General features: G+C 42.1%; 2 protein-coding genes across 6 annotated transcripts in view; one reads left to right on the forward strand and one right to left on the reverse strand.

The window, feature by feature from the left end:
* Positions 1-1,638, forward strand: part of Serinc (serine incorporator TMS1) — a 32,732-nt gene extending 31,094 nt beyond the window's left edge. For both annotated transcript variants that reach the window (XM_084600874.1, XM_084600875.1), the window contains 2 exons: positions 370-508; positions 837-1,638. In XM_084600874.1, coding sequence (XP_084457000.1) covers positions 370-508; positions 837-975 — 278 coding nt within the window. In that variant the 3' untranslated portion in view covers positions 976-1,638. The remainder of the gene's footprint in view (positions 1-369; positions 509-836) is intronic.
* Positions 1,639-2,922: 1,284 nt separating this feature from the next.
* Positions 2,923-26,589, reverse strand: part of LOC146190394 (uncharacterized) — a 101,519-nt gene continuing 77,852 nt past the window's right edge. For all 4 annotated transcript variants that reach the window (XM_084600873.1, XM_084600872.1, XM_084600871.1 and 1 more), the window contains exons 10-26: positions 24,978-25,176; positions 23,803-23,879; positions 19,900-20,101; positions 19,706-19,786; positions 19,340-19,459; positions 17,854-18,072; positions 16,598-16,764; positions 16,045-16,167; positions 14,180-14,254; positions 13,879-14,000; positions 12,289-12,452; positions 11,111-11,261; positions 10,061-10,408; positions 9,491-9,656; positions 7,857-7,989; positions 7,078-7,170; positions 2,923-5,958 (exon numbers count right to left, since the gene is read on the reverse strand). In XM_084600873.1, the coding sequence (XP_084456999.1) occupies positions 5,878-5,958; positions 7,078-7,170; positions 7,857-7,989; positions 9,491-9,656; positions 10,061-10,408; positions 11,111-11,261; positions 12,289-12,452; positions 13,879-14,000; positions 14,180-14,254; positions 16,045-16,167; positions 16,598-16,764; positions 17,854-18,072; positions 19,340-19,459; positions 19,706-19,786; positions 19,900-20,101; positions 23,803-23,879; positions 24,978-25,176 (2,521 nt within the window). In that variant the 3' untranslated portion in view covers positions 2,923-5,877. The remainder of the gene's footprint in view (positions 5,959-7,077; positions 7,171-7,856; positions 7,990-9,490; positions 9,657-10,060; positions 10,409-11,110; positions 11,262-12,288; positions 12,453-13,878; positions 14,001-14,179; positions 14,255-16,044; positions 16,168-16,597; positions 16,765-17,853; positions 18,073-19,339; positions 19,460-19,705; positions 19,787-19,899; positions 20,102-23,802; positions 23,880-24,977; positions 25,177-26,589) is intronic.

Here is a 26,589-nt window from a genome sequence, read left to right on the forward strand (position 1 = left end):
AGGAGAGGGAAACTTCAGAGTAAGAAATTGCACGCGTAAAAGGCAGAGCGTAGGGAGTGACATCACAGCTCATCACACGTGCAGTGTCGAAGCAAAAGCACAAACATGCAGGGCGGTGCATACAGACAGGCTGCTACAACTTTTTCACACTTTTTTTCTTCAAAAAATGAGCTGTGTCAAATACCACTGCTTGCATGAGCGGTTTTCATATTGTTGCACTGTGGCTTATAGTTAATAACTGCAAGGCTTTGTAATTCTTGATCAGATTGCTTCTTTTTTGTGTGTACCTCTTAGCGCCTGTATTCTCGATACCTTGCTTTGCCCTTTGCAGTGCTGCATTAATGAGAGGAACTTATTGTCTTACTGCAGATGAGAGTGCTGGCGGAGATGCCGAGGCCAAGGTGTGGGACAACGAAGATGATGGCGTGGCTTACAGCTGGTCATTTTTCCACTTCATGTTCGCTCTGTCCTCACTTTATGTCATGATGACCCTGACCAACTGGTTCCAGTGAGTTGTATTCCCATCCTTCTGATTCCATTATCCTTTGCTTTCAGTTGTCAGATTTTAGGTATATTTGTGTGATACGCTTGACTTGCCTGGAGGATCCGAGCTTTTAAAAATACATTGAGGATGGTTTGAATGCGAGGCTACTTGTAATGGGGATGAAACTAGGGTAGATGTAGCATGCAGTTCCTTTTTGTGGATTGCCGCGAGCTGTTGTAGCAAAGGTGATGTAATGGTCTTCTTATTGTTGATGGATTGAACTAGTCAATTTCTTTTTAGTTGCCTGACTGCTAGTTGGTGATGAAAACTGTAGGCCCTGATCATGTTTCAGGCCAAGCGATGATCCCAAGAACCTGATTGAAAACAATGCCTCCATGTGGGTCAAGATGGTGTCTAGTTGGATGTGCTCTGCGCTCTACCTCTGGACCCTGGTGGCACCACTGGCCCTTCCAGACAGGGACTTCAGCTAGATGGATGCAGCTAGTTGATTGCAGTCACCTGACTGGCTGCTGCGGAGTCACATGCTTTGGAGGAGAGAGAGATCCTGCCTACCCCTGTGTTGTAGAATAGTCATTGTTGTTGTCTTGTTTTTAAACACTGAGAATGTGTGCTTATATATATATATTTGTGCACATAGTTTCGTTGTGAGTAAACTTTTCACACACACATATTAGTGTCTGCACGCAGATGCTACTTAAAAACTGTGTGACATGTGTACCTTTATCCACGGGTTCTCTGTACATAAAGGGTTGTGTGCTACCACAGTGTGTCAAAGAAAGCTGAAGAACAAGTGGCAGTAGGTTTCTCATTTATGCAGCGTAGCTATTGTAACTTGGCGTACCTTATCAAACCAGATCTGCTTTTGGGAAAATTAATTTTCTTATTCATGAGTACTTATTTTGTTCTTGAACAGCCATCATGGAACTGTGTGTGCTGTTGTACAGAAGAATGTAACAAGGTTCAAGCATTGTATTGGAGTTGCTGGCTAAAGACTTTAGACACTTGTGTTTCGAAGGCCTGCTTTGATCAAAGTGATCCTGCCACTTTTAAATAAATAAAAAAAGAAAAAATGTTTACCGTTAGTTGTCAATAAAGCCAGCTGACACACCAGTGTGTCTTGCTGTTGAATGATACTGAGCATTTAAGTTTATTTAGCCACAGATTCCTACATCTGTGGTGCAAGCCAATGCCTTCTAATGTGTTCACGTGGTGACTGAAGTATAGCACCAGCGTAGCTGTCAGTGCGATGACCAAAAGGCTTAGTTGCGAGCCGAAACATTCGTTAAGAAACCACTAAATACTGTACAGTGTATAGTAACTACTGCAAGTTGTGAAGTTACTGCAGAGCAGTAATTTTTGCAATTATTGCTTTCACTGTGTGCCTGTTGGTTCGAGAGTACTATAAAAAAAGATTTTCATCATGTACAGGCTACTGAAGCAAAAATGGTGTGCGGTGACATTTTGAGACTGTGCAACATTTTGCAAGGAGCAAGTGTCAGTGTCTAATCTTTTCTACATTTCATTCTTCCTAACCTCTTCCTTCATCCTATGGTTCAGATATTCACCTACTTTATGCTACCATATTTCTTTTGAACTAATAACCCCCACTCAGAGACTTGTACAGTATGTCCGAGACGAGGCACATCTTCCAGCACAGTGTCCCACTCGATAACAAAGGTTGCACAAGGCAAGAGCTACACATTTGTGACGGTTGCTGGTCACTGGAAAGAACTGCGTGGCTGATGGGAACCATACATAATGCACAGAGCTACAGTGTAGACACAGAGTTCAATTTTTATGTTGACCATTCTATGCCTGACATCAATATGGTACATAGTTGTGGTGAAAACTGCCACTTGTGGCAGTATTGCAACACCACAGAACTGCATCTGTGGAGCAGATCGATGTAATCACCTTAGCTGGCAGGAGGAACACATGTTAAGGCCCCCCTCCCCCTCCGCAGCAACGAATCAATGGGCTAGACACAATCCAGCCACAGTCATGGCAAATGTAGGCTCCTCTTCCACCTATTTGTAAGCTTTGGTGGAGAAAACTGTCCTGGTTGACTAAACATTTGCTTGGTAGAAAAAAAGAGTGGTGACATCATCATGGCATTCTGTTTTCGCAACTGATTGTAAGGTGTTAAAAAAATATAACAAATTTTGTTTGGCAGGATGCTCAAGCAGAATCTTGGGAATATGTGAAACTCTGTTCAGCACCATGTCTAGTGTCATGTTGAGTCGAGTTGTTGTATGCTACAGGTGGTATTAGCCTTGCTTATTCTGCTGGCAATCGCTTGCACAGGTGCAGTGTCTTGCACAGGTGCAAATATTGTGCAAGGTGATTAGTAAAACAGTCCCAGTAAACGCAAGCTGTGCGCATACGTTGGAACAGAAAAGAGAGAAGAGGCCATCAAGTGAACGAGGCACAAGCATAGGTTCTTTTTCTTTTACACTAACAACGCACATTTCCGTTTCCTCCAACATCCAAAGCTGTGTCCATCCACACAACGTGTGCGTGGGCTGTGCATGCAGGTTTTCCAACAAGCTCCTGCCCCCATGCAAGCGTTACATGTGGCATATTGCACTGTGCTATACAATGAACAAGAAAGAATGTGCATTTGTGGCTTTTGTAATGGCACACACACGAGCCCCGGTCAAGAGGAATGCCAGGTCTACCACACAACAGGGAAAACTGCCTTTTTTTTTTCTCTTTTCCCTCGGCGAAAACCATCGAGAGAGAGATCATAGCCACACACAACTGGCAGCATTTTGTGACTTCCCTACTGCAGATCTTTCTTTAAATCTGGCTTTTGAGCACTGTATGTGCTAGTAGACTCTGAAACGACTGGCCTACAGTAGTTGCACAACACTGCATGACCTTTGTTCCCATCTGCTTGACTGTTGTGCGATAAGTTATGTGCTATGGAACCACTTTGAGCATTGGTGATTTAAAGCCTGGCAGTGCAGTGACACGTGTTCTGCTTGCATTTAGAGTGAGTGTGAATGCTGCTGCATTTGCTACATTTCAAGGACTGGCAAATTTTTGCACAAATTTCTCCAGTTTTCCTTGTGCTGCCCTGTTTGGTTTGCATACCTTGTGCCTATTTCACTGCAAGTTCACGCTCAGCTTTCTTGCACTTGTTGCAGTGGAAGTAGGGTGACAATGAAAATGCTAACCATGCATTTCAAGAATGGTAGGTTATGCACAATGCCTAGCCACCTCAACCACATTAATCAGACGCACTTTTGGGTTTTTGCCAGTAATGCAGCAGCTCTGCCAGAATTGCCTTCAGCATGGTCACAACCGAGAAACTCCACAGCTCCAAGCATGCGCAACAAATTGGCTTAAAACGCATGTGTTATTGCATTACAGATAATGAACAGGCATGCATGAACTTTGAATGCAGAATTTGCATAAATAGTGAACTCAACTCTCGTATCTCAACATACCAGTCAACTCAAAGCTCAATAGCCTCTCGTAGTGCACAATAAGCATTAACAAATGCAGTGTGTTAGTTGCCTTGTTTTAAAAGGCTGTCGCGAAGGTGTCAGGATGTCTCAAAGTCTGTTTAGTGAAAATTCGGAAGAGCAGGAGGAGTGCATGGCTTACAGGTCATGCCACAATCCACTTAGCGAGGCTATGTTGCCACACCCCTCACTGCCAGTCTGTACTTTGAACATTCTGGACCTGGCATTCGATGCAGGCTGCTTCTGCTGGCCATGAATATTCTATGAGCAGTCACTGGAGGGAGTGTAAACATGCCAGACAGAATGGTTGCCTCCGACTTCTCTGTTCACAAGCAGTGGCAATGGCACCACCACTGTTACCTTATTATCAGTGCACTGAAATCTTGCGTATTCGTTATCGGCTATTTCTTGTGCTGTCATGAGGTTACATTGCAGTTCTTAATTATAATCCTTGGTTTGTGCAGCAGAATTTATGCAGTGAAACGCTGCTAGGCACAAGGCTTATAAACTTCAGCAAAGCACAACTGCTACAATGCAAATCCTCTCAGTTTTTACAGGGCTTACCATAGATAGGAACAAGTACAGCAGTAGGCACATACAAAGCCACATGTGGAGTGGTAGAAAAGTTTTAACACACAGACAAGGCTCGTAACAAGTGCAAACATGGCAAGAGACATGAAGGCAACAAGGCACACTAGCTCATACCTTCTCTGTGTCCTCTCAACTCCACAGCCTTTGTCGTGCCTGCACCATAGCAGTGTCGTTAGCATGACCAACTCTCGCATGCTGTCGCACTTCTCAACACGGTTCACACTGGTTTGTCCATTTTGGAAGCGGCACTGGTGCCCAGCTGCATTTGGAGTGCCTAGACCGATTCTGTATGCTCGTGGCATCACAGTGGACCACTCTGGAATCGGGTGCAACTGCTGCCAAATTCTACGAAATTACTGTGAGCAAAGAATGTAAAAGAAATTGCAAACCATGATGCACCTGCATGCCTGTGGCTGTTCTTAAAACCTGAGGTATCCTCTCGATAGCTGTGCAGCAGTCGGCACTCTATCCCTACAACTCATATTCTCTTTTTATACCATATTGCACTAGTACCCACTGCTTCACTGCGTCAACACTTCATTTTGAAAAATGCAGCACCAGTACATGCGGAGGCGCTTGGTGGTTCTCGCACTCTCACAGGTAGGTGGCCTGGCAAATCGTAGCAGGTGTTACGGAGTTTGCTGGTGCACAGTTTCACAGCACACATGCTTCTACTTTTAAGAACAGAATTGGGCTTGAGCCAGCACATATTCCTCTCTGCATTGGGAAATTTGTGACTGCACATACTATTGACTTGAGCTTCCAGGGAGCATAACGAAAGTTGTGCATCAGTATCCAACATTATATACATGCTTTAGCAACATGAAAGCATATTCAGAGAAGAGAAACAATGTTGAGCTGTGCAACTACTGTGGCCGTAGTGCCACTTATATGCCCGTTCCATCTGAGAAAATGGGCAGTTTTCTTTTGATGCAGATCTGCAGTTGCTTATGCCACGAAACCTGTCAAGCATTATGTGGCTAGTCTGGACGGAATGTATATGGACAACGCAACCTTCCAGCACGGTCGCTCCAGTCTTATTTACAATGACAGCACTTCAAAAGTTCAGCACAGGCACGCACAGCTGGTTGAGCCAGAGAGCGCTGGGGCCTGGTGACTTGGGATGATGAATCTATGGTCGGGTGACCAAATGTCGCTGGTCTGGCCATTTGCACACCACAGCTCACTGCTGCTTCACGTGGTGACTGATTGGCTCAGCATCTGTAAGCGTCCCCACTTCTCCATGTTGGAGCGCAGCTGACCGACTGTGCTCTTGAATGGGAACGATTCACGCAAAGCATTGTGTTGTCCTCACTTTTCACAGTGCCTGTGGAATGTGACGCTGTAGTCCCAGAACAACTCTCCAGCCTTGCTCTTTGGCAGGCTGCAGGGCTGCAAGCCAAAATAACTGTGTAAGTGCTGAGAAAAAAAGTTGAGGGAGACTTAAGTTTCGTCCTTAAGGCTATGACGCAACAGTTTGAATGGCTCCTGTCTGCAGTTCCCCTTGCAGATTCTTGTTCATGCACACATACTTTGCTGCTTGCCTAATCACAGATCCCTTAATTTGCGCTTCTAATATCTCACTAGCATGCAGCTGTAAGCTATCGCAATATATACAGACCACACTATATATGAAACCCCGTTTAATCAAGCTGTGTGAACAGGCCTGTGTGGCCTAGCGGTAGTATGTTTGACTCAGGATTCAAGGGTTCTGGGTTTGGTTCCCACCTCAGCCTTCCATTTCTCAGAAGCTGTCAGAGTTTGCACCTCCTGTCAACTCAGCCATGCCGTGGTTTTGTGACATTGAAACGCCCGCTGATCAATCAGTGCTTAACCATGTAATCTGCCAACTACCACCTTCCACAGGAATACTCATGATTTTTCAGTCACAATGCCGACTACAATGCTGATGACAATTTTTTCACTGAACAGTAATCTTAATACTGTCCCATTAAAACTTAATGCACCGTGCCTTTGTAACTATAGTAATGGTAGAATTTAGGATGCTTCGTTAAACCTTATAAATGATCAAGCACAGATTAAGAGGCAGGCACTTTTCCAGCTGAAACCTTTCAACTGCTGAGGAAACAGTAACACATTAGGCTAATTTCAAACTTGTTCATTTGAACTCCTATTTCATTTGAACTGATGTTTATTCCCGTCAACATCAAATGCATTAGAAGCACCCCACTTAATTTGAAATCTGCATAATCCAAATTAGGTCTTGGTCTCTTTCCAGTTTGTGTTATCAGGAGTCAACTGTAGTTAAAAGTCAGTAAATAAGGAAGTCAGTAGGTTACAGGTAACTATTGACTGATAAAAGTTTTGGACTGTGCCTACATAGTAACTTTGTAATGCAGATACACAGCTGATGCCAGCATTTTGTTTCAGCACTGATGATAAAACACAAAGGCCACCTATAGCAAAGAAGGAAGTTCCCATCTTGTCTAAATGACACTTGGGAGTTCAATTGTGTGACATGCTCAACAGCCCACTTCATCGGTGCTTTACCTGTTCAAAGTGCTCGCCTTGCTTGAGAATTCTGAAGTTGTAGCTGCTTTGAAGGAAAAGTCCGATTGGCACCCTCCATGATGGCACAGCTTCCTGTAGGTAAAATTTAAGAATGTGAGTGCATGCATTCATGATAGTATGCATTAGAGGGGCAACAAAACCCAATTCATCAAAAGCCACCATTACAGCTTGTTGCCCATGTAGCAGGCTGCAATCTGAGTTCACTTAGAGCAGCAAATATTTTTTAACAATTCTTTCTTCATTTATTTGTGAGCATGTTGCTGGGCTATTGGTAATCACTGATGTCACAAAGCGATAGTTGGTTTGCATCATCTGCAGCATGTTTTTTGTGGAGTGTTAAGACATTTTCATGCTATAGTATATGAACTGCAATTCTTTTTTTTTTTTCCTTACAAAAATAAATTTTTTGCTTTTTCCTTTTCATATGTTTCCATTCCCGCATAGTGTGTGAGCTCAGTACTTCTAAGACAAGCAGGCACATTGATGCAGTGCATCTTGAGGTTGTCAAATAAGCAAGAGTCACTGGTCCCAAGAAATTATTAAACCATTCATAAACAAGAGCCATCATTCCTCAACCGCCAATAGGAGTCATTCCATGCTGCAACTTTGTAATGTGACTGGAATAGATTTTGCAGAAAGGCCTTGCCTTTCATGCTGGCTGCATTTTTTCAACCATTTGCTAAAATTGCAAGGTCATCATAAAATTTCATTAGTTTAAGGTATTTGTATGGAAGGAGAAGTGTACATGCCACTCTCACCTCGGACCAGTGGTTTCTGTCGTGAGGCAAAAACGAGGCCATGGGACGGGTTTCCAGACCTGGCAAAGGGGCTGGGCAAGCCAGCTGCTTCTCTGGAGGGCTGCAGCTCGCCATCTTGTGCGGGCCTGTGAGGCTGCATGCAACATCACAGCATAATATGAAATGGGAAAAACACAATGAGAAGACCTCTGGTTAGGGTGGCTGAATACCAGCACACTTGAAGTTCACCTCTAATATGTTGTGAGGGCCACTACATGGAAGAATTCATGGATGCTGCCTGTATTTCCTCTGCATTAGTTATGTTGCTTGCTGTTCTAATTATATCATGTTTGTATTTTACTTGATGTTGCAAGAACACATTAAACCGGCCACTCATATAAGAGAGTGTGGGTTCATTCACAGCTAAAGTAGCATGATAACCTGCGGTAATAAAAATAGAAACACATTATGGGATAATCAGACATCTGATGCAAAAATTCTGCTAAAGTAGCTGAATATAGCTTTGATAACTGCTGCAGTGCTTTCACTCCAAACACGAGGTGTCAGGCGCACAACAGAGGATGAAGGTAGAGAGCGGGTGGCTTCCCCCTATCTAGGGGGATGGAAGACTGAGGTGTTATGCTTGGACCTTCACTTCAAAAAATTATTACATTTCTTGTTGAGGTAACAGTAGCACTGCTTTTGCATTAAAAAGAAATTGCACAATTTCAAAAGGTGAAATGAGCGGTTCATAAAGCACTTCAGGGATCAAATGATGTGAAGGCAGTGCAAGCCAAAGTAGTAATGCACAGCCTTGTATTGCAAATGAAAATCTAAGTGTCCGTACCATGCAATAGGACGTGAGGAAGGGAAAGGTAAATGCCACATTAGTGCCTATACTGTGCTGCAATTCAACTGGTACCCTTGATCCAACAACTTGTAGCAGTTAGCTTTGAGTCAAAGTTTTGCAACTGCCACAAATGTTATTGGAAAGTTCCAATCGCAGAATTGGAGCTCTTCCAGAACGATGTTTTCTGTTCTTTTCGGAGCAACTGTTTCAGTTGCAGATTTGGACTATGGATTGCGTCTTTCAATTGTAGACAGGGAGTAGTCGCTGATCCAAGGTTGTTCCGTGCAGCAAACCGGACTGCTACACTGAGAGCGGAGGATTAGTCTATAGCTGGAAGTCTGTGGGGCAAAGGTGCGCTTATTTCTGGTGATTTGTCGGCTCCCAACCCACAGCAGATTACATGGGGAAAGAAGCGCACAGTATGCAGCACGTTTCTCTGCAAGCAGTGGATGTGTGCCCAATCTTGTTCCAGTTGGAGCATGAGTGTTCCAGATGCAGAATTGGGGTGAGTGCTCTTTGCTGGATTTAGGTTCCCTGTTTGCAGGTGACCGGTGACTTCAGATTTGTGAATTCACCATATAAGCAGCAAACTGGCACCAATTCATTCAAAACAGTTTCCAGTGCAAACAAGTCCTATTAATTGATTAGCATTAGTTTAATCAAATATAAAAATGGCAGATGGCTACATTACACAAGACAACTGTTGCTCATGTTGATTTCTACTTAGCCATCTGCCAACAGAACGTAATGCATGAAAGCCACGAGTAATAATACTATGTAATGTTGCCATTGTGCGTCAACCTACCTGAACTGCAGGGTGACATACTGTAGGGGCATGTAGCGAGAAAGAGGGACCAAGTAGCTGAAGGTTGGACCTGATCCAAGAACACACTGCAGCGTGTTGCAGTACTCTTGGCCAAGTGTCACATTCAGCTCCAGCAGTCGAAGAGACTGAACTACTGGGTGAGCCCCTAGTCAAAGAGTTAAACACAAGGTACGTTTAGAATTTGGAAGCATGAAATTGTGGTGTGAAAGTAATCACTGGATCCTTATGAAATACAATTCTGCCCCACAAATATAACTGACACATGTAGGGTGCTCTTGACTGCCCAACTTCATCAGCACAAAAAGTTAGCAACATGACTTTGCACTACCCTATGCTGGTGTAAGATAGTCCTATAATTATAGCAATATTATTTTCACATGAGCCCTGTGGATAGATTTCTTGATGCCATTAGCAGTGACTTTATTCAAAGCACTGTTTCTAGTGCAAAGTGTAACTGTCAGTACTGTACACGCATTAAGGACAAATACGAAACAAAGTAAAAAAAAAGTAGTGATACAAGCACCAAATAAAGTCAAGTGCCCAGCACACCTTTCCTGCTGTTCATGGCCTTGGAGCGACGATGGGAGGAAGCGAGCGCATCGATGCTGTCAGCACCATTGTCAGCATGCTCCGAACGCTTGACCTCCGCATCCTGGACACGATCAGTTTCCACAATGGTTGCCAAGGAGCCCAATTCGAGGGAAGGCTGTGTGGGTGGCACGAGAGCAGTGGGCACCACCCCTCCTTTGCCCCACTGGGCACTGTTGTCTTGCACATCCACAAACACCCGGCCGCTGCCGGTGTCAGCCAGGTGGTCCAGTAAGGGCTGGTCATCCAGAGGCTGCCTCGCTTTCGACAGGTCTGGTGATTCTGGTGCACTGTTGTTGTTCGCTTTGTCTGTAAGCAGTGGACACGTTTGTTGTGGCATGCTCCTTTGTCATCTTGTTGCAGTAGTGAAATTTAGCAGTCTAGCTTATTTTAATTCCTATTCAGCGAGAGAAATTAAAGCCAGTCTTGTGAGTGAAAACTCGCAAGCATGCCAGGGGGCAGATGGCATAGCCAGGCACTAGTCGATGAGTCACCACAATGCCACGTGACATGGCCGAGTAGGAAGAAGCTGCCAACGTGAGTAGCTGCTGTGATATGAGGGGGTGAGGTGGGAGTCGAACTTGGCACCCTTTAATCCCGAGTCAGACACGCTACCCCTGGGCCATACAAGGAAAGTTCATATGGCTAGGTTATAGCGGGGCTTTATACCAATGTTGGATGATCTTTCACACAATGCGGTAACTGACAACTGTATATTAATGTATTTGTGTAAGATTATAGAGGCACAAATTAAAGGATTAGTGATTAAGCAAGTGGCAAAGTGTATGCATGTGAATCGTTAAGCCCATAATTTTTTAATGCCTAATAATTCTAGTTTGCATGTTTTAGACTGCAATTCTTATCCTTAATCACTTGGAAGTTCAACGTCATCAGCAAAGTGAAGCTTACAAAGCAATAGAAAACAGCAGTACTGCTGTTTGTGAATCACCTCCACACCTCAAGACAGTGCCTCTATGTGTATGTTTATTGCTACAAGCACTCGCTGCATACCTGCAGACTTGGGGGCCTCAGTGGCACTCGCAGCTGCAGGCCCCACCCTCTGAGCATTGCTGTCCTGGGACTCGGGTATAGCAGGCACACAGCAGTGTGCACTGCACGATCCCAGCACACCGTCCAAGCAATCCGGAGGTGTTCCAATCACCTGGAATGGTGTGCGGTGATCACTTTGACGCGTCACCCTAACCGGTCGAGCCAGATGCAGATCACCAGTTTCCACCAAACACAAAGCGGTGATCCGGTAGAAATACATGCACTGATGTCTATACTAGCCGGGCATAAATGTGGCATGTAAAAAAAAAAAAGTTCAGCATAACTGTCAGTAAGTTGGTACAGCTTCCCTTTTCGTGCTTGAACTCTTTTCTGCCTATTCTTTGAACACATTTTTGTTGTGTATATATGTATTTGCACAATATATTTCAATTAGGCAAGAAATTTAGGATATTCTGGTGAACCTCGCAAACATAGAAAAGTTAACCCTACGTCTTAGTAAGGAATGCATGCACATCACGTACTGTTAATTTTTCTTTTAATATTCTCTGTGTGTGAATTACCTAGTGCAAGTTTTCATCACACATTTGAATGGCTCATGTACAAAATTTCTCTCCATGCTATAAGAATAGAAGTGTGCATTTGAATAGCAGCCACAACAAGTTTAACGCATTGGCTTCCCATAACAGCGTTGTTATGAGATTACAGACTAATAGTTGTGCATCACTGCACTCAGTCTAGTCCCTAAAAAGTTTTTCCACTTAGCGCTGCCGTACTGCTTTCAGTACAGTTCTCTCCCTGTTGTAAACAATGCAACATCAAAGGAGCACATGGTCTGAAAAGCAACTTACCCACTTTGGGCTCTGAATCAGATTTGCACTTGTTGAGCGCTGCACCACATCATTACTTCTCCTGATTAGAATGACATTGACACACATCACAACTGCTGCATCACTCTGTCAGAAGCCACATATGATTTACCCACCAGACCATCTCCACATGTGCCAATGGCTTTGGCCAACAATTGGCTAGTTTCTTAGTGTCTCATGCTTCATTTATACATTAATTAAGAAATGCAACACTGGGCTCGCCATTGTGTGAACCGCGCATTTTACTTTCGTTTTCAATATTTATGTACTCCCAAAAAGCATATGTGGCACAACAAGCCATATCTGCCTCACCTTAGGCTGCAGAATAGGCACAACAGTTGTGGCCATGGGCGGTGTCGGTGTGGTCGGTGTTTGAGTCCATCGAGGTCCTGGTACTGGAGAAGAATTGGATGGTGCAGGCACTGCATTATTAGAGTCTGTTCCTTTTCGTCTTGTTGTGGGCGGAAGTTTGGGCTCTGCAGAGAGGGATCAAAGTATATTAGTTGAATATAGAATATGACCACACCATAACTCTGGGAAAAAAAAAAAAAAAAACATTTTGAGATTATTTTCAGCAGGTAAAACAGACTTTGCAGCTAAAGCATGTTTTGTTTTGCACTTTAACAAACAGCATTTTGGAGCAGCAATGCATAGTGGCAATGAAAACTATTCAAGTTTAGCCCTGGACCTTGCATTTTACTAGATGCCTTGGCTCTCTCAGTAGTGTCAGAAAGGTGTACATACGTGATAAAGGTCACAATGCTTTTGCTTTTCAAAAGCAAAGCTTATTACCTATTTTTTTCGCGTTCAGTGTTTGTGGGATATGGTAGAACACTACTGAGTGTTTCCATATCTAGGTTTCATTTCTGTATTTCATGCAGCTTATACTGAGATGAGACTTTGTTTAGTCAAAATATTAATTTGCCACCCTGTGATAAAGCATTTCTTCAGCTTTCAAAAAATGTATTACACTTGAGCTTTTTTTTTTTCTTTTGTCATTTTTGTTGTCATATCAAGCGGATAGCAGGGAGATTAAAGAGGTTTTATCTACATTTTTCTTTTAGAGCTTCACCTTTCCCCCAGAAACTGTAAATCATCGGCAAGAAAAAATTTTCGCAGATTTCAATCAGTTCATAGTTGACTTTTTAGATCACCTTTTAAACAGAGCAATTCAGGGGTGGAATAATAAAACGATTCCAATATCTATTCCATTCCCTCAGCGATAACGTCGAAATTGCGCATGAGGTGACAACTGCGTGAACTTACTTCTGACGTCCTGCAACGCAACCTTATTATGCACAGATTCAAATTTTAACCGGCCAATGGCAGAGAAGGTGATAGAATGAAATAGTTATCGGATGGAATAGAATTATTATATTATTTTACCCCATCTGTGGCTAAACATGTCACAAGGCTAACGTGCCATGTAACCACGAGTGATGTTTATTCTTGCATATTTTAAAGCTGAGAAGCTGTGTTCATTTCAGTTATTTTGCTCTGCTGCCTTATTACAGCATTCACACTGATCCAGCCTCTCAACAGTTTGATAAGCTATGCCTAGAAGGCCATATGTGTGTCTCACAAAGTCATTGCATCAATTTCTGTTGCAAAACCAGCTGATGCCAGCAGCAGCATATCTGCTAATACATCTAGGATAGCCATTGTTCTCAGGATACGTTTACGAGTGCACCAATATCTTTAAATTAAAATGCAGGCATATGTTGTTGCATTATGTGTTAGTTTAGACCTTATTTGCTATCACTAACTTTTTCTTTATAAGTTGAGCGTAACCATATTTAATTTCGTATACACAACTAAAAACAAACCCCCCAACCAAGTTCATGTTATTAACAATCTATATTTCTGTGCAGTCATCGCGAGTATGCAAATACTATTGCTTACCACTGTCATCATGCAGAACTTTGGTTGAATCCGCAGGGTCTTTGTACTTAGTCGCATTGTCCACAGAATTTCTGTGCCCTTTTGTGCCTTGTTCTGCTTGGCTGCTGCTGTTCACTGCCACCCTGGAAACATTCATATGTGCAAGAAATGCATGGATAAGAGTAAACATTCCCAAAACAATGAATAAAAATGTGTGTCTACTTCCACCGCAGCAATAACGACAGCTGACATGCTACTGGCATGGATTGATATTAACAATGGACTTTTTCTCGGCAGTGGAGTGTGGAAATACAATACTCACGTGTGATGGCTGCCGGCAACCAGAACAGTCCTTCGCTGCCATTCAAGAATATACAGTGTTGCCATGGCGACCAAGCTGAAAAATATTCATTGCTTAATTGAGTTTCAAGCTTAAAAAGGACATCCAACTCTCAAAAGTCCACTATGTCCAGCAATTTGTGAGCACACAGTTGAGGAATGGCTATGTGCCACACACTTAAACTGTGGTTGAACCTGCATTTATAAAACTCAAAGGGAATCACAAATTAGTTCGAAACATCAATAATTCAATTTGTAAAAATGGCAATATAGTTCATCTTTTTTGTGACCTGCAAGCTAAAATACTTTGCATCCAAGGTGGCAATATGCTTCTTGCAGTGATGAGCCGTCAACCGGCATCTTGGCAGCAATCTGTTCGCTAGGCATTGTTACGACTAAGCTGCTTTGCATCGAAGCCAAGTGAACAATGCTGGGCATGCAGTTTGATATAGTATCAAACAAACATCAAAATTGTAGTTCGACATAAGTATGGCTTTCCTATACTTTCACACTGAATTTTCAAGGGGATAGTCAGCGTGTTTAACACAGCCAATAATTCGAAATATCCGAGCTCGACTATCTTATATTATAAATTAAGTGGCCTAGAAGACAGATGCAGGAATCGCTAATCAACCCTTGAAACCTGTAGAAAGCTGGTTCATTTTCTCCGCTACGCAGCAGTCAGTTTACAGTTTAATTACACCCAAGCATGAAGGAGAACCAACTAAAAGGAAGTGAGACCATAAATGAAAAGCCGAAATGGCATCTGCAGTTTTACTCATATTAAACCCAAATATCATGAAAGTAGCACTTTCAATACTCCACTTGCAGACAGGGCCACGAATGTTTGGAAAATGGCCGATGATACTGTGTCATGCTGCACAGTCAATTTGAAATGGCTACAATGAGACAGAAAGCAATTGCAACTACTGTAGATGCTGAAGTGAAAATGTGACATCAAGAAATTTTCAAAGTGGCCAAAGAGACCTATTGTATACAGTACCTGTTCAATTTTCCATAGACTACACACTCTGTAGGCACAATTCGTATTTGGATAAAGCTGTACTACTACGCAATCATAGCATACACAATGGACACTAAAAGAGCTTGCCTCAAAAATGTCCATTTCACTATGGCTGAGGACCCCTCTTTTTTTTTCATTCACCAATTGGGACAAAACATGTTACCGTTTTATTTGGCATCCTATCTAATGTTGTGATGGTACACTTGTAAGCTTTTCCTTCCTCTATTCTTGCCCATGAGAACTGGTCAACAGTACCATTTTGGCGGTGCAAGAAAGAATGGGCCAATGTTACAGAGGCACCCAGAACTGCGGTGCAACATAGACAAATATGCGGATAGAAACACAACACAGGCACACACTACCAACTTTAATATGAAACAGAACACGAACTTCCTCTTTCACAATCAGCCACAACATCATCCTCTACTTGCGCACCTCTTCTTTCTCAAGCAAATGTCTAGCCAACAATAAATGTTAGCAGCACTCACGTCCAAGTCCATCACTCACATCATCCAAGCATGACAGCCACAACTTCCACCACATAGACACTAACTAGAAAAACCACCACACACCTGCAGCTGCCACGAATCACGTTCACATTCACTCCCAATACATGTAAACAATGAGAACAGTTCGTGAGATTCGTGAGAAAAAAATGATTTTATTTTTCCTCCTTTTTGGCCATACTGCAAAACGTCAAACTAATTTTTGGTCCCCTGCAGGGTTATTTCAGCTGACAGACACTTTCAAAAACGACTCACAGTGGTCCTTGTGAAAAGTGATGAAAGTAATGTGATAAGATGCGATGACAGCTTGCTACTCACCAGAATGCCATGACGAGTATGAGAATGATTATGGTCCCTTGAACAAATCTGTTGCTGCAGAAAGGTTTCTCAGGACCCTTCCTGTCTCTTAGTGCACTCCTTCTCAAAGGAAAAGAGCTCCGACTATATGCACAGAAAGATAAAAAAGATAAGAGCAAAGGGAAGCATATAGTATTGAATCTCGTAGATCAGAAATATATTTAACCATTTATGTAAATAACGTTAACTCCAATATATTCCTTTGAAACAATGCAGCTGTCGGTGAGATTCAACAAGCACAAGCAAAATAAAATGGCTATTAACAATTTTGTTATTTACAAGGTTAAGTTTATTATGCTCAGCCATATCTGATCCAACTAGCTGACATGTACAACTACAAATTTTTTTATCCACAAAGAATAGGCTTTGGCATCCGAAAACACTCCGTTTATGCTTGTGGAATTCATTTCCTAAAACTGAATTTGTGAACTGAGTATATCTCTCCAGTCTGAGATAATAAACCTAAAGTGTAAGAAATAGGTAACAAATGCCGTTACTGTATCTGGCTGCTTACCTGATAACAGTGCTGTTACTGCTCGAACAGGACTTGATACTGTCAAACCGCTTAATCTTGCTGAGTTTACGGTTTATCCTCTCCAGTTCATCAATGCGGGTCTCGAGATTGTCGGTCACCTTGCACAGCTCCTTGACAGCTCCGACGTTTTCCATAAAGATTCGCTCCTACGGAAGAAACAAATACAAAGGATCATACACAACTGTGCAACTTCCCAATAGAAGTGTGAAAATAAATAGACAAAACTGGGAAACTACCACCGTCACCGTTTAATTATAGTGGAATACAGTAAACTTCCATGCAGCAAAAGAAAATTTCAATAAAAGGAAACTACAGCCTAATTTGAAGTTCCACACACAACTACAAACTTTTGTTCACTGCCTTGAACAAAGAAATAGTTACAGTATATGAAGGCTGAATCTAATATGCATGCCTAACTTTCCAATGATATGGCTCACCACAGAATTTCCGTTCGTGGAGTGTTATCTTAACGATCCTGATTTTTATTATTAATCTCTTGCATGAAAAAGGAATAGGCTGGCAAGTTTTAGAATATATTGTTAAACTAGCTTGTTTTGCAATATTTTGCACATCACATATCACAGCACCGAAAATCTGACAGAATGATGACTAAGGAAAGGAAGCATCTTTTATGTATCTCTTTCTTTCTTTTGTCACTTTTGGCATTGCTATGTGAAGAAAAGGGGTGTAAAATTATAGTTCTAGTATACAGTATTAAGAATTGACTTAATTCGCTTACATTTAATTACTGAGTTATATAACATGACAAATTTAGCCAATTTTTACATTTCTGGAACCTCAAAACCAGAATGAGTCAAACTCTGACCCCATCTATGTCGTGGGTTGGGCATGATTGCAATACAAAGCATACTCAGGTTATTCTTTAGAAATGTGTTTAGCACCTCTGTTTAGCAGACAGCAATTTGGTAATTCATATCTTGCTTTAAGCCATGTTTTATACTATATAATATCACTGCATGCACTCGTTCCAACTTGGACCTATAGCATGATACCACTGCTTGGAAAATATGAGTAAGGTTCTATTCAAGTCTCAACGTAATTACTGTGACTCGTACATTTCATGAATATACATTCCACAATGCATACACTAATAGATGCAGTTTTATTGGTTAGACTGGTTATCAACTGATGGCAACTAGTTTCTCCAAGCATAAGAGATGCAAGACAACAGCAGTGCACAAAGTAGCAAGGACTGCAGTCCAAGTATGGCTGACCTTGTTGACAACCAGGAAGCTCTCTATGCAGTCACCATTGGACAGTACCACATCGCCGCCCTCTCGGACAGCATCGGGAAGAATCTGTTGCACTTCCTGCGCTAAAACGCCCGTGTCCGTTGCTTCTGAAAGGCCGGCCTGATCCACAAACTCTGGTATGTAGCGGTAGCGAACGATGCGCATCTTCGCCACATTTTTTAGCTGGTCCTTTGTGTCCAGCTGTAAATAGAATTGGATAAAGAGACAATACCGGAGTGAACGAACCACCATTACCTAATATGCAGCTCAATGGGAATTTCAGTAACTGACTCAGCGTGGGAAAAAAAGAATAGCTTTTGGGATAAAATGCATTTTTGTAGCACACCACATTCAGTTACACATGAACATTAGCAAGATATAGAGTAATTCAAGAAAGTTTTTGTCACCTTTACCACGTAAGGCCACATGTGCAACTGCTTCAGTGTAACCCGCGCACCTTCCACTATAGATGTAGCAAACTTTACAGCGGAATGAGATTTTAATGGAGCATGCAAATTACAATTCAGTCTGGGGCTGCTGATTCCCCATTGTGCTAGTCCTTGTCGCAGTAAATTATATTGCAGTGATTTATGACATGCTCTTTCGGTTTCCAAAGCCACGTTGTATGATGCAATGAACATGACCTAAACTGGGAGCAGCAATGCAGGATATATTAATGTTTATTTTTGCTATGTTTTTATAAAAGTTAATTTTCACATGATTATCATATGAATTTTTGGGATAACATAACTGACCCAAATGTAAAACCATCACTTGATCAGCAGTTGTGCCAGCTTTTTTAAAAAGCCTTTAAGTGGACACTGAGAAATAGAACTTACGTTGGCCTGCATCGATAGCTCCCCACATTTTAAAGACAAAGTGCTGCTTTCACTAAAAACAGAGTTTTCATAAGTTTAGAAAAAGTCCAGAAACTTAGACATAGCTCTTGCTGCAATCGGCCATTTCCAGAAGGAAACTACTGACATCAAGGCTGATTTTTGTACGTGGATCTTCAAGACTAAGATATGGTACTATTCACTTCATAATGGTGGTCATGGAGTATGTTTTTGGTCTTCATGACGAGTGGTAGCAAAAAAAATGTTTGAAATCCAATTTTCTCGGCAATATAAATGAGACTACAGCTACGGATAAAAAGTCAACACAGCCAGAAACAGCCATATTGGCCAATTTTTTACTATAAGCAAAATTTGTATGGCACTGTCCTCAATGTTCCTTCAGAAGAAGGCCTACTGGTACATCACGTCAAAACCGTAGAGGTGCCGGTGATCTCCTCGAAAATGCAGCGAAATGCATCGGTTGAGCAACATGCATGTTCTATTCATAAGACGTGTCACTGTTACTTTGAACAAAGCCCACAAAGGGTATGCACACAAGCAGAATGTCTTGCTTTTGGAGTTGGTGCAACACGCCTGCCGTACATTTCCACAATTGCTAGGGGCCAACTCACCTCGACGACATCTGACTTGGCCCGTTCGTCAGATGGCTGCACAATGTGGCCGGTCAACCTCACGTTTCCGTGAACAACCAGGTGCTCATCAGGCTTGTCTGTGTTTATCCCTACTCGGCCCTGCAACAAGGGGGAGTGCATGATTTAAAAAAAGAAATACAAAAGCAGTTATGATAACAAGCACATTGTGAGCAAACTGCTATGTCTCAAGTACTAAACATAGAACTCAATATTTAAAGTGAAGGTATTGCAGTTCACATTACCTGCAACATTTCTACAAACCGGTGTGCCGGGAAACATACTGCTACGATCTGTAAATTGCAGTGTAATCTGCATATTTTCAATACAAAGGTTCACACCACTTACTGTATGAAAGATGGAGTCCGGTGCCACACCTCTCTGCCAGGACAGCTCCATGTCGTTTTCAAACTGGCCAGGATTCGAAGCCTGCAGTGTTTTTGTTTGAAACCTTAAAAGCCATCACTTCAACATCATAACTAAAGTACTGAGCAATCGACATTTGAAGTTATAAGCAAAAAAAAAAAAAAAAGCAGACTCACCCGCACGATAATGCGCTCAGATGCTTGTGATGCGATCGGATAGCTGGCATCACCACTATGTGCGCAGAGACTGACCACCAGGTAGAAGTAACGCTGGTCAGGGTTGGGCTTCCCTTTCTTCCGCATGTTGTTGGATGTGGTCTCACTGAAGTGCAGGCGGCCTATCGTCCGCTTCACCACTTGGTTCTTGCTGAGGTCTACCCTGTAGCAACGATGAGTGTATACTCTGCTTGTGAATTGCTCACAATGTTATTGTTCTTACAAGTTAGGTGCTCTAGGAATGGAATATTAGGTACACAAGTGCAACAAAATTATTCTGGCATTAATAAAAAGTAGAGTGGATGATTGCTACCATATACTTGTATCAGCAACAAATAAAAAAAAAACAAAGTGAGTAACTGTGAGGCCTTTTAGATGTCATTTCTTGTTTCCATTGAAAAAAATGCATTCTTCTAAATGTTTATTTCTAAAAGTATATTTAATCCCTAACAAAGACAACTTGCCAGTTTTCCAGTACAAAATACTAGCAATTAATTTCATACAAAGTGTTATAGCTAAAAGAAGCAGCAGCATTGAAATGCTGTGACTTAACAAGCCCGAGGATCATAGAAATAATTTTTTTTTCAAAATGCACAGTAGGCATAAAATAGCAAAATAAATTTGTTGCTAGTTCCCAGACAACACACCAACTCCCTGGGACATCCCATATCCGCAGGGTGTCCCCGCGAATTCCCTTCTGGGATATGTTATAACCTCCAAAGGAGGATCTCCGTCAGATGTCCGGATTACTTCCCATTTAGAGCCATCCTAAATACATTTTAGGACAGTCGTTTAAGATCATGCACCATGTTGCACGAAAGCGAGTGAATGAGCGCCACACAGTTTCGCAATTATTGCCAAAAACAAATGGCATATTGTTCCTCCTATAGTAGCTAAAAATAATGGTGCTGTACTCTGCTGCCATTAAAGCTCAACAGTTGCTAACTGAAATTTTTGTTGCGCTTCCCCAACATAGTTTGGGGGATTGTGACTGACAGTTGTGGATTTTCAGAAAATATAAACAGCAATTGTAAGCTCCTAATTGCATGGAAATTGGCTCCTTTAGAAAAAATGTAAAAGGCCACGCAATATGCTGCATTACATGCAGCCTCTCGATATGAGGGTTAGGATCCAATATGAATCACAAGTATGCAAAAAAGGCATACGTTGTGATAATTAAGCGTGGCGCCCAACTTCTCCGCAGAGCAAAAAAAGCTTTAACTGATCGCTTTATTTTTTTGTCGACAAAGAAATGAAGAGGCTCAACTAACATAATGTTACATGTGATCCTGATGAATAATACAGTAAATAAAATAAGTAACAATTCACAAGAGCATATTATGTAACTTTGCTGTCCTGCAGACCAATACATGCACATGCAGGGATGCCCTTGTAGAGGATTATATATAGAAGTACTCGAGATCTGCATTTGTGCTTGTCTTAAGACAATGACTGCTTTGTGCTTTGTAACCTACGAATGTGTGCGTAAGGATTTGGAGTGCGTATGAGTTTCTATTGTGTAGTTATAGATTGTAACTTTCCTTGCTGCAATGGTAACTTTCCTTGCTTCAGATTGCGGCAATGTTGAACATCCTGGAAAATGCTTTTGCACAGCAGCACTTTTACTTTTATTCAGCCAAATATGATATACATGTGTTGAATCAGCCCACAGTTTCAATATGAGTTAAACACAAAAATTAACCAGAAATAATGTTGAGAATGGTCAATTCTAGCATGGTGGCCACTTTCCATTTAAATTCAACTCTGCCTCTAAATCGACCCACTCGAGCCTTGCTTGGTCTGAACACAAATTAAAGATGGCATGTTGAGCCTGCTCAGAACACCAACACGAGCTCATAATTACCGTATTTACTCGAATATAACGTGATTGCGAATGTAACGCAGGGGCGACTTTCCATATTGCCCAATGGGAAAAAATAAAACCACGAATGTAACGCTGGATAATCGCTTGAAAAAGTACCTTTAATAGACATTATGGCCATTGCAGTCTAATCAAAACGCTCATTCATCGTCGTTGTCACCGCCAGAGGCCAAGTTCTTGAAAACCGAGTCTTCCTTTTCACTCTCGTCCTCTCAGACGATTCGGGAGCCTTTGCGGTCAGGCGTACATTCAAAAATCACCTCCCGCTGCATCCTCCACCCACGTAAGGTAGATTAGTAACGTTTAGCCGTCAAGCTGCCTTAGAATTTCCTATTTCTTCTGCCATCGCAACAGCTTCTTTAGGTGAGCGTCGTACCGTGCATCGCGCGTTGCCATCTTGCGAAATGCGATAAGCGCGTGATTAAGGGGAAAACATGCTTCTGAGCCCACAAACAAAAAGCGCAATGTTTTGACTGGATGGATTGGTATTTGGCTGATTTGGCTTCTCTGGTACCCATGTTGCCAACATAACATTGTAAAACTGCAGAAACCGAACCCGAGTGGTGGTGGATTCAATATGGCTGCACCTTGGCGCTGCTTTAGGCCTACCGAATCGCAGGATTCGATTATAATGCGAAGGTAGACAGAGTCAAAAATCATGAAAAAGACTCGCGCTACATTTGAGTAAATAAGGTACTTGTAAGGGAGGAAAGCATTTTGGGAGGACATCATAACTGCATGCTAATGCAAAAGGCAGGACACAGAATAACAATATACCAAGGAAAGCCTCCTAAACAATGTCTTAATACACTCCCAAAACATCCTAAGTATGTCCCACAGCATTATTGTTTGTGACATCCTGGAGGAGCCCCTTGTTTTATGTTTTTGGGATTTATTTGGGACTTCTCCAGACTTTCCTGGGACATCTCAATCTCCTATAATCAGATTCCCTGGGATGTCCCAGCGACACCTGCGTGTTGCTTGGGTTGTGGGAAAAAGACCTGCATAAAGATAGCAAATCGTGTACTACCCCACTTACTGTTTGATAAAATATTTACTGCATTCACTGTATGGCATAAATAAAAAAAACAGCACGAAACAGAAAAATTGCTGTTAGATGCAGAAAACTCACAGAAAAAGATGAAGCTGCAAGTTCGCTTTATATACACAAATGTGTACATAACCTGTCTAACGTTTAATACATCCACATAGCAGATCTTAAGACACAGAAGTGAACACAAAGTGCGCTTGTGTAGACGCAGAGGTGAATATAAAATGCGAGTGTAGCTCCCTCAAATAAGGTCTCATTTTGTTGCTGACATTAAAATTCCCTTATTAACGTTTTATTTTTGCTGGTAATATGCAGCCTTGCACATACTGAAACTTTATGATCAATGTATCAATATGCCTTTTATGTACCTTTCTGTATTATTGATGTGCAAAACACGTCAACATGTTCTGCTGTTGTACGACAAAAAAAATAAAATGAGGCCTGAGCTTTTCTCAACGTCATGTCAGAGAAATCATATATTTAACCAACTGCGTCAGTGTTACAATAAAAATTCTGACAACGCTTAGGCAAACAGACTCATCAAAGCAGGGACAGCACCAGCTTGCTTGTAGCATGGTGGCAGAAAAAGATTGAGGGTATTTAAATTTTTAGTAAGAATACTATATCCATAGCATTGCCTCATCATCAAGACAAAACAAAAATCTCAGAATGCCGAAATGACACCTCACAGGTAGGGGGACAGGGCTTCTTTGTCAAGTTGTGTCAACTGTGTAGGGGCCTGAAGGAAGCAGCAAATTTTTATGTGGTCCCTAAACTTTTGCTGCAACCCTTCGCCTCACCTTAGCAATGTCATTGCACCAGACATGGTTCAAGATTTGTGAAATCATCCCATGGCTCTCGTCACTCAACACCTAAGCATAGATGTGTATTTTTTCCTGATTTTTTTTCCCTACTGACATGGTTTACTTACGGAAGAGGGAAGAAGGGCTTTTTGCTGCGATCAGATTGTGACTGTTCCACCTTGATGGTTTGTGATGGGGACTCCATCTATAAAATCAAGAAATATGGTGCAAGTAAGTCAGCTCGTCGTGCACTTCTTGCATAAATTTTTGGATATCACTTCACAAAAAAAATGCTTCATTTGAAGTCAGAAGATTTTTCAGTTACATATAATAGAATCTTGATAAATTGAACCAGATTAATGTGTTCAAATTATATAGAGTTTGAATTAGGAACGGCCTTTTAGGGCTATTCTTAATGGCACTGGTAAGGTTACCTCAAAGAAATAGGATTATCACGGAGCCACTCTTTAAAGGCCCACTGTCCACCCTCCAGTCGAAAATATTTTCTTCCCCGGTGACTGTGAGACTTCGCCCCTGGAACGCAAGGCCGCAAAATATTTTTGAAAAGAGTAACTAATAACGCAGTTACAGCCACCGCAATCACCCGATTCTATCCTGCCTCTCTCCTTCCGTTCCCTCGCAAAGGTTTTTCACTCTCCTGCCCGAGGTCGTCTAGCCTCCGCAATACAAATTCCCCTTCCTCCTCCGCGTTTGGCGGGAGGTGGGGCGTGGCTCTCCGCGAGCGCGAGAAAAAAAAAAAATGGTCGAGGGAGCGCGCGCCGCTGGATTCAGTCTGGCCGTGGCGAGGGAAAAGCACGCTGCGAGCGGTAGACACCCATCCTTCTCCCGTCAGTCAGCGAGACGGACCAATGGACGTCGTTCCCGGTACGTACGTCATTATCGAGGCCCGTCGGGCCAGCGCAGGAAGCGGTGAAGCTGGCTTCTCAAAGGAGAGCATGAGAGAGCTTTGAATTGTATTTTCGATGCTTTGCGGCGCGCGTGTCGCTGTAGAATTTTGCACAGACTATCTCCGGTACCTGATCGAAATACTGGGCTCTTTTTCTTAAAAGGGCCTTCCCTGGACAGTGGCCTTTTAAAAAGAATGACCACTGCTCATCGGAAAGTATCGGTGTTTTGCAGTGGACATTGTGGATGCCAGTGGGGATGGTAATAGCATGGTTTCTATTTATGGTTTTATGGTAGGCAGCCAAGCATGTCACAAAGGTTTTCTTTTAATTCTCCATTATCAAAGCACTTTAGTCATGTCTCACAAAAGGTTGTTGACAGGAGACACGGTACAAACCTTGACACCGTAGAAGTGCAGATAAAAGGCGTCTATTCTGTGCATTTGTCCCTCGTGGGTCTTGACATAAACAGGGTCTCCATCTGCCTTTGCCTGTACCGTGACCTGGAAATGGTTCTTTTTCTGGCATACAAATGCATCATCTGCATTGCTGTAATTGAAGCCCTTGTCGGCATCTGCCTGGAACATCACAGGTGGTCTGCAAGAGAAAGAATGTTGAGTACATGAGAGACAACACATGTCATAATATAGATGGTGGGGAGGAAACTTAAGTTAGTGAAATTCAACTTATTGCTAAATATGCCCAAACATGCATTTAATGTTTTTCGACACTTTTTTTTTCCTCTGCAAACAGTGCCTTCAGGTTCACTGACTGATGCTCTGAAACTTTCTACTTCAACTCTTTTTAAGTGTCCAGTAAATGGGAAATTGACTCAGTGATTAAAAATTTTGTTTATTGAAAATAAAGATAACTACTTATCAGAAAAAGGACACTGTAGTGTACTGACACGCTTCATAATGATAAATTTATCAGAAAAGGCAACTAAACACATGAAAACTAAAAAAGAATACAATAAAAGCAACACAAAACAGACTTAATGCCACTTATTCACCAAGATAGGTGATTTGCTCAGAAACAGTGATGTGGTTGACTTGCTTATGCAGTCAAGTCCTTTCTTAAATATAGTGAGAAAGGCTGCTATGAATTTTCTAGTTTTTGCATTGCAGTAGTGTCTTATATTACTTGGCACTGCTCAAGAGGCCTTCACTATTTTCAAGAGAGGGCATAACTCTGTAATCAAACTGTTGATACTTCTTTTTCCACATGGAATAGCCTATCTTGATAGATGATCCAAGCACTAGTGGCACGAAGTCTATTTTGTTCAATTCCCTTGCATTTAATCGCCTCCTTTTTAATGAATCGACCAGCTGCGGTAAGTGCCAGTGTTGTCTTAAATGTTTATTCCACTGTTTAGTTGTTTTTGGGCTACCCTTCTAGAAGTATGACCAAACTATAGCCCACTTTAGCGCTGTGGTGACTATCATTACAGCTTATGAGAAGTGGCCTGTGCTCTGTACTGTTGAATAATCTGCTTTTGCTTGAAACCTATGCTATACTGAAGAAGCGGCACCATATCTTATTGTGAGTGTGGAACTTCATTCTTGCTTCACTGCATGCAGCTCTTTCATTGCCTCTGTGGCACAGTTACGAAGTCTAGGTGAAGTCATCGATCTTGCCATCAGTCATATGGCTACAGCAATCTGGAAGGCTCAGCCCCCAAGTCAGAAGTCATTTGCAGTCATTCAAAAGCATGGCCTTGCTTTTAAAGCAAAAAGTGAATGCTGTCAGCTTAGAACAAACCTTTTTTTCTGCCTAGCAACTTGTATGGCAAATGTCTCTTTTACCTGAATTTCAACTGCACATGCTTTTGTTAAGAGTGAACCGGTCAACCAGGTGTACTAGTAAAAGGCGTGGCAGCATGAACTTTTCAATGCCACAAGGCCCTTATTAGCGCAACACGTGTGCTGAGATCTGTTGATGGGTCATCATAGCTGGTCATTATAGAGCATCTCATTATAGGCCCATGTTTGTATCCAGTGTTACAAAATA

The sequence above is a fragment of the Amblyomma maculatum genome, chromosome 4 (genome assembly GCF_055883805.1).
Source record: "Amblyomma maculatum isolate TAMU_Amacu chromosome 4, ASM5588380v1, whole genome shotgun sequence".
Taxonomy (NCBI): Eukaryota; Metazoa; Arthropoda; class Arachnida; order Ixodida; family Ixodidae; genus Amblyomma; species Amblyomma maculatum.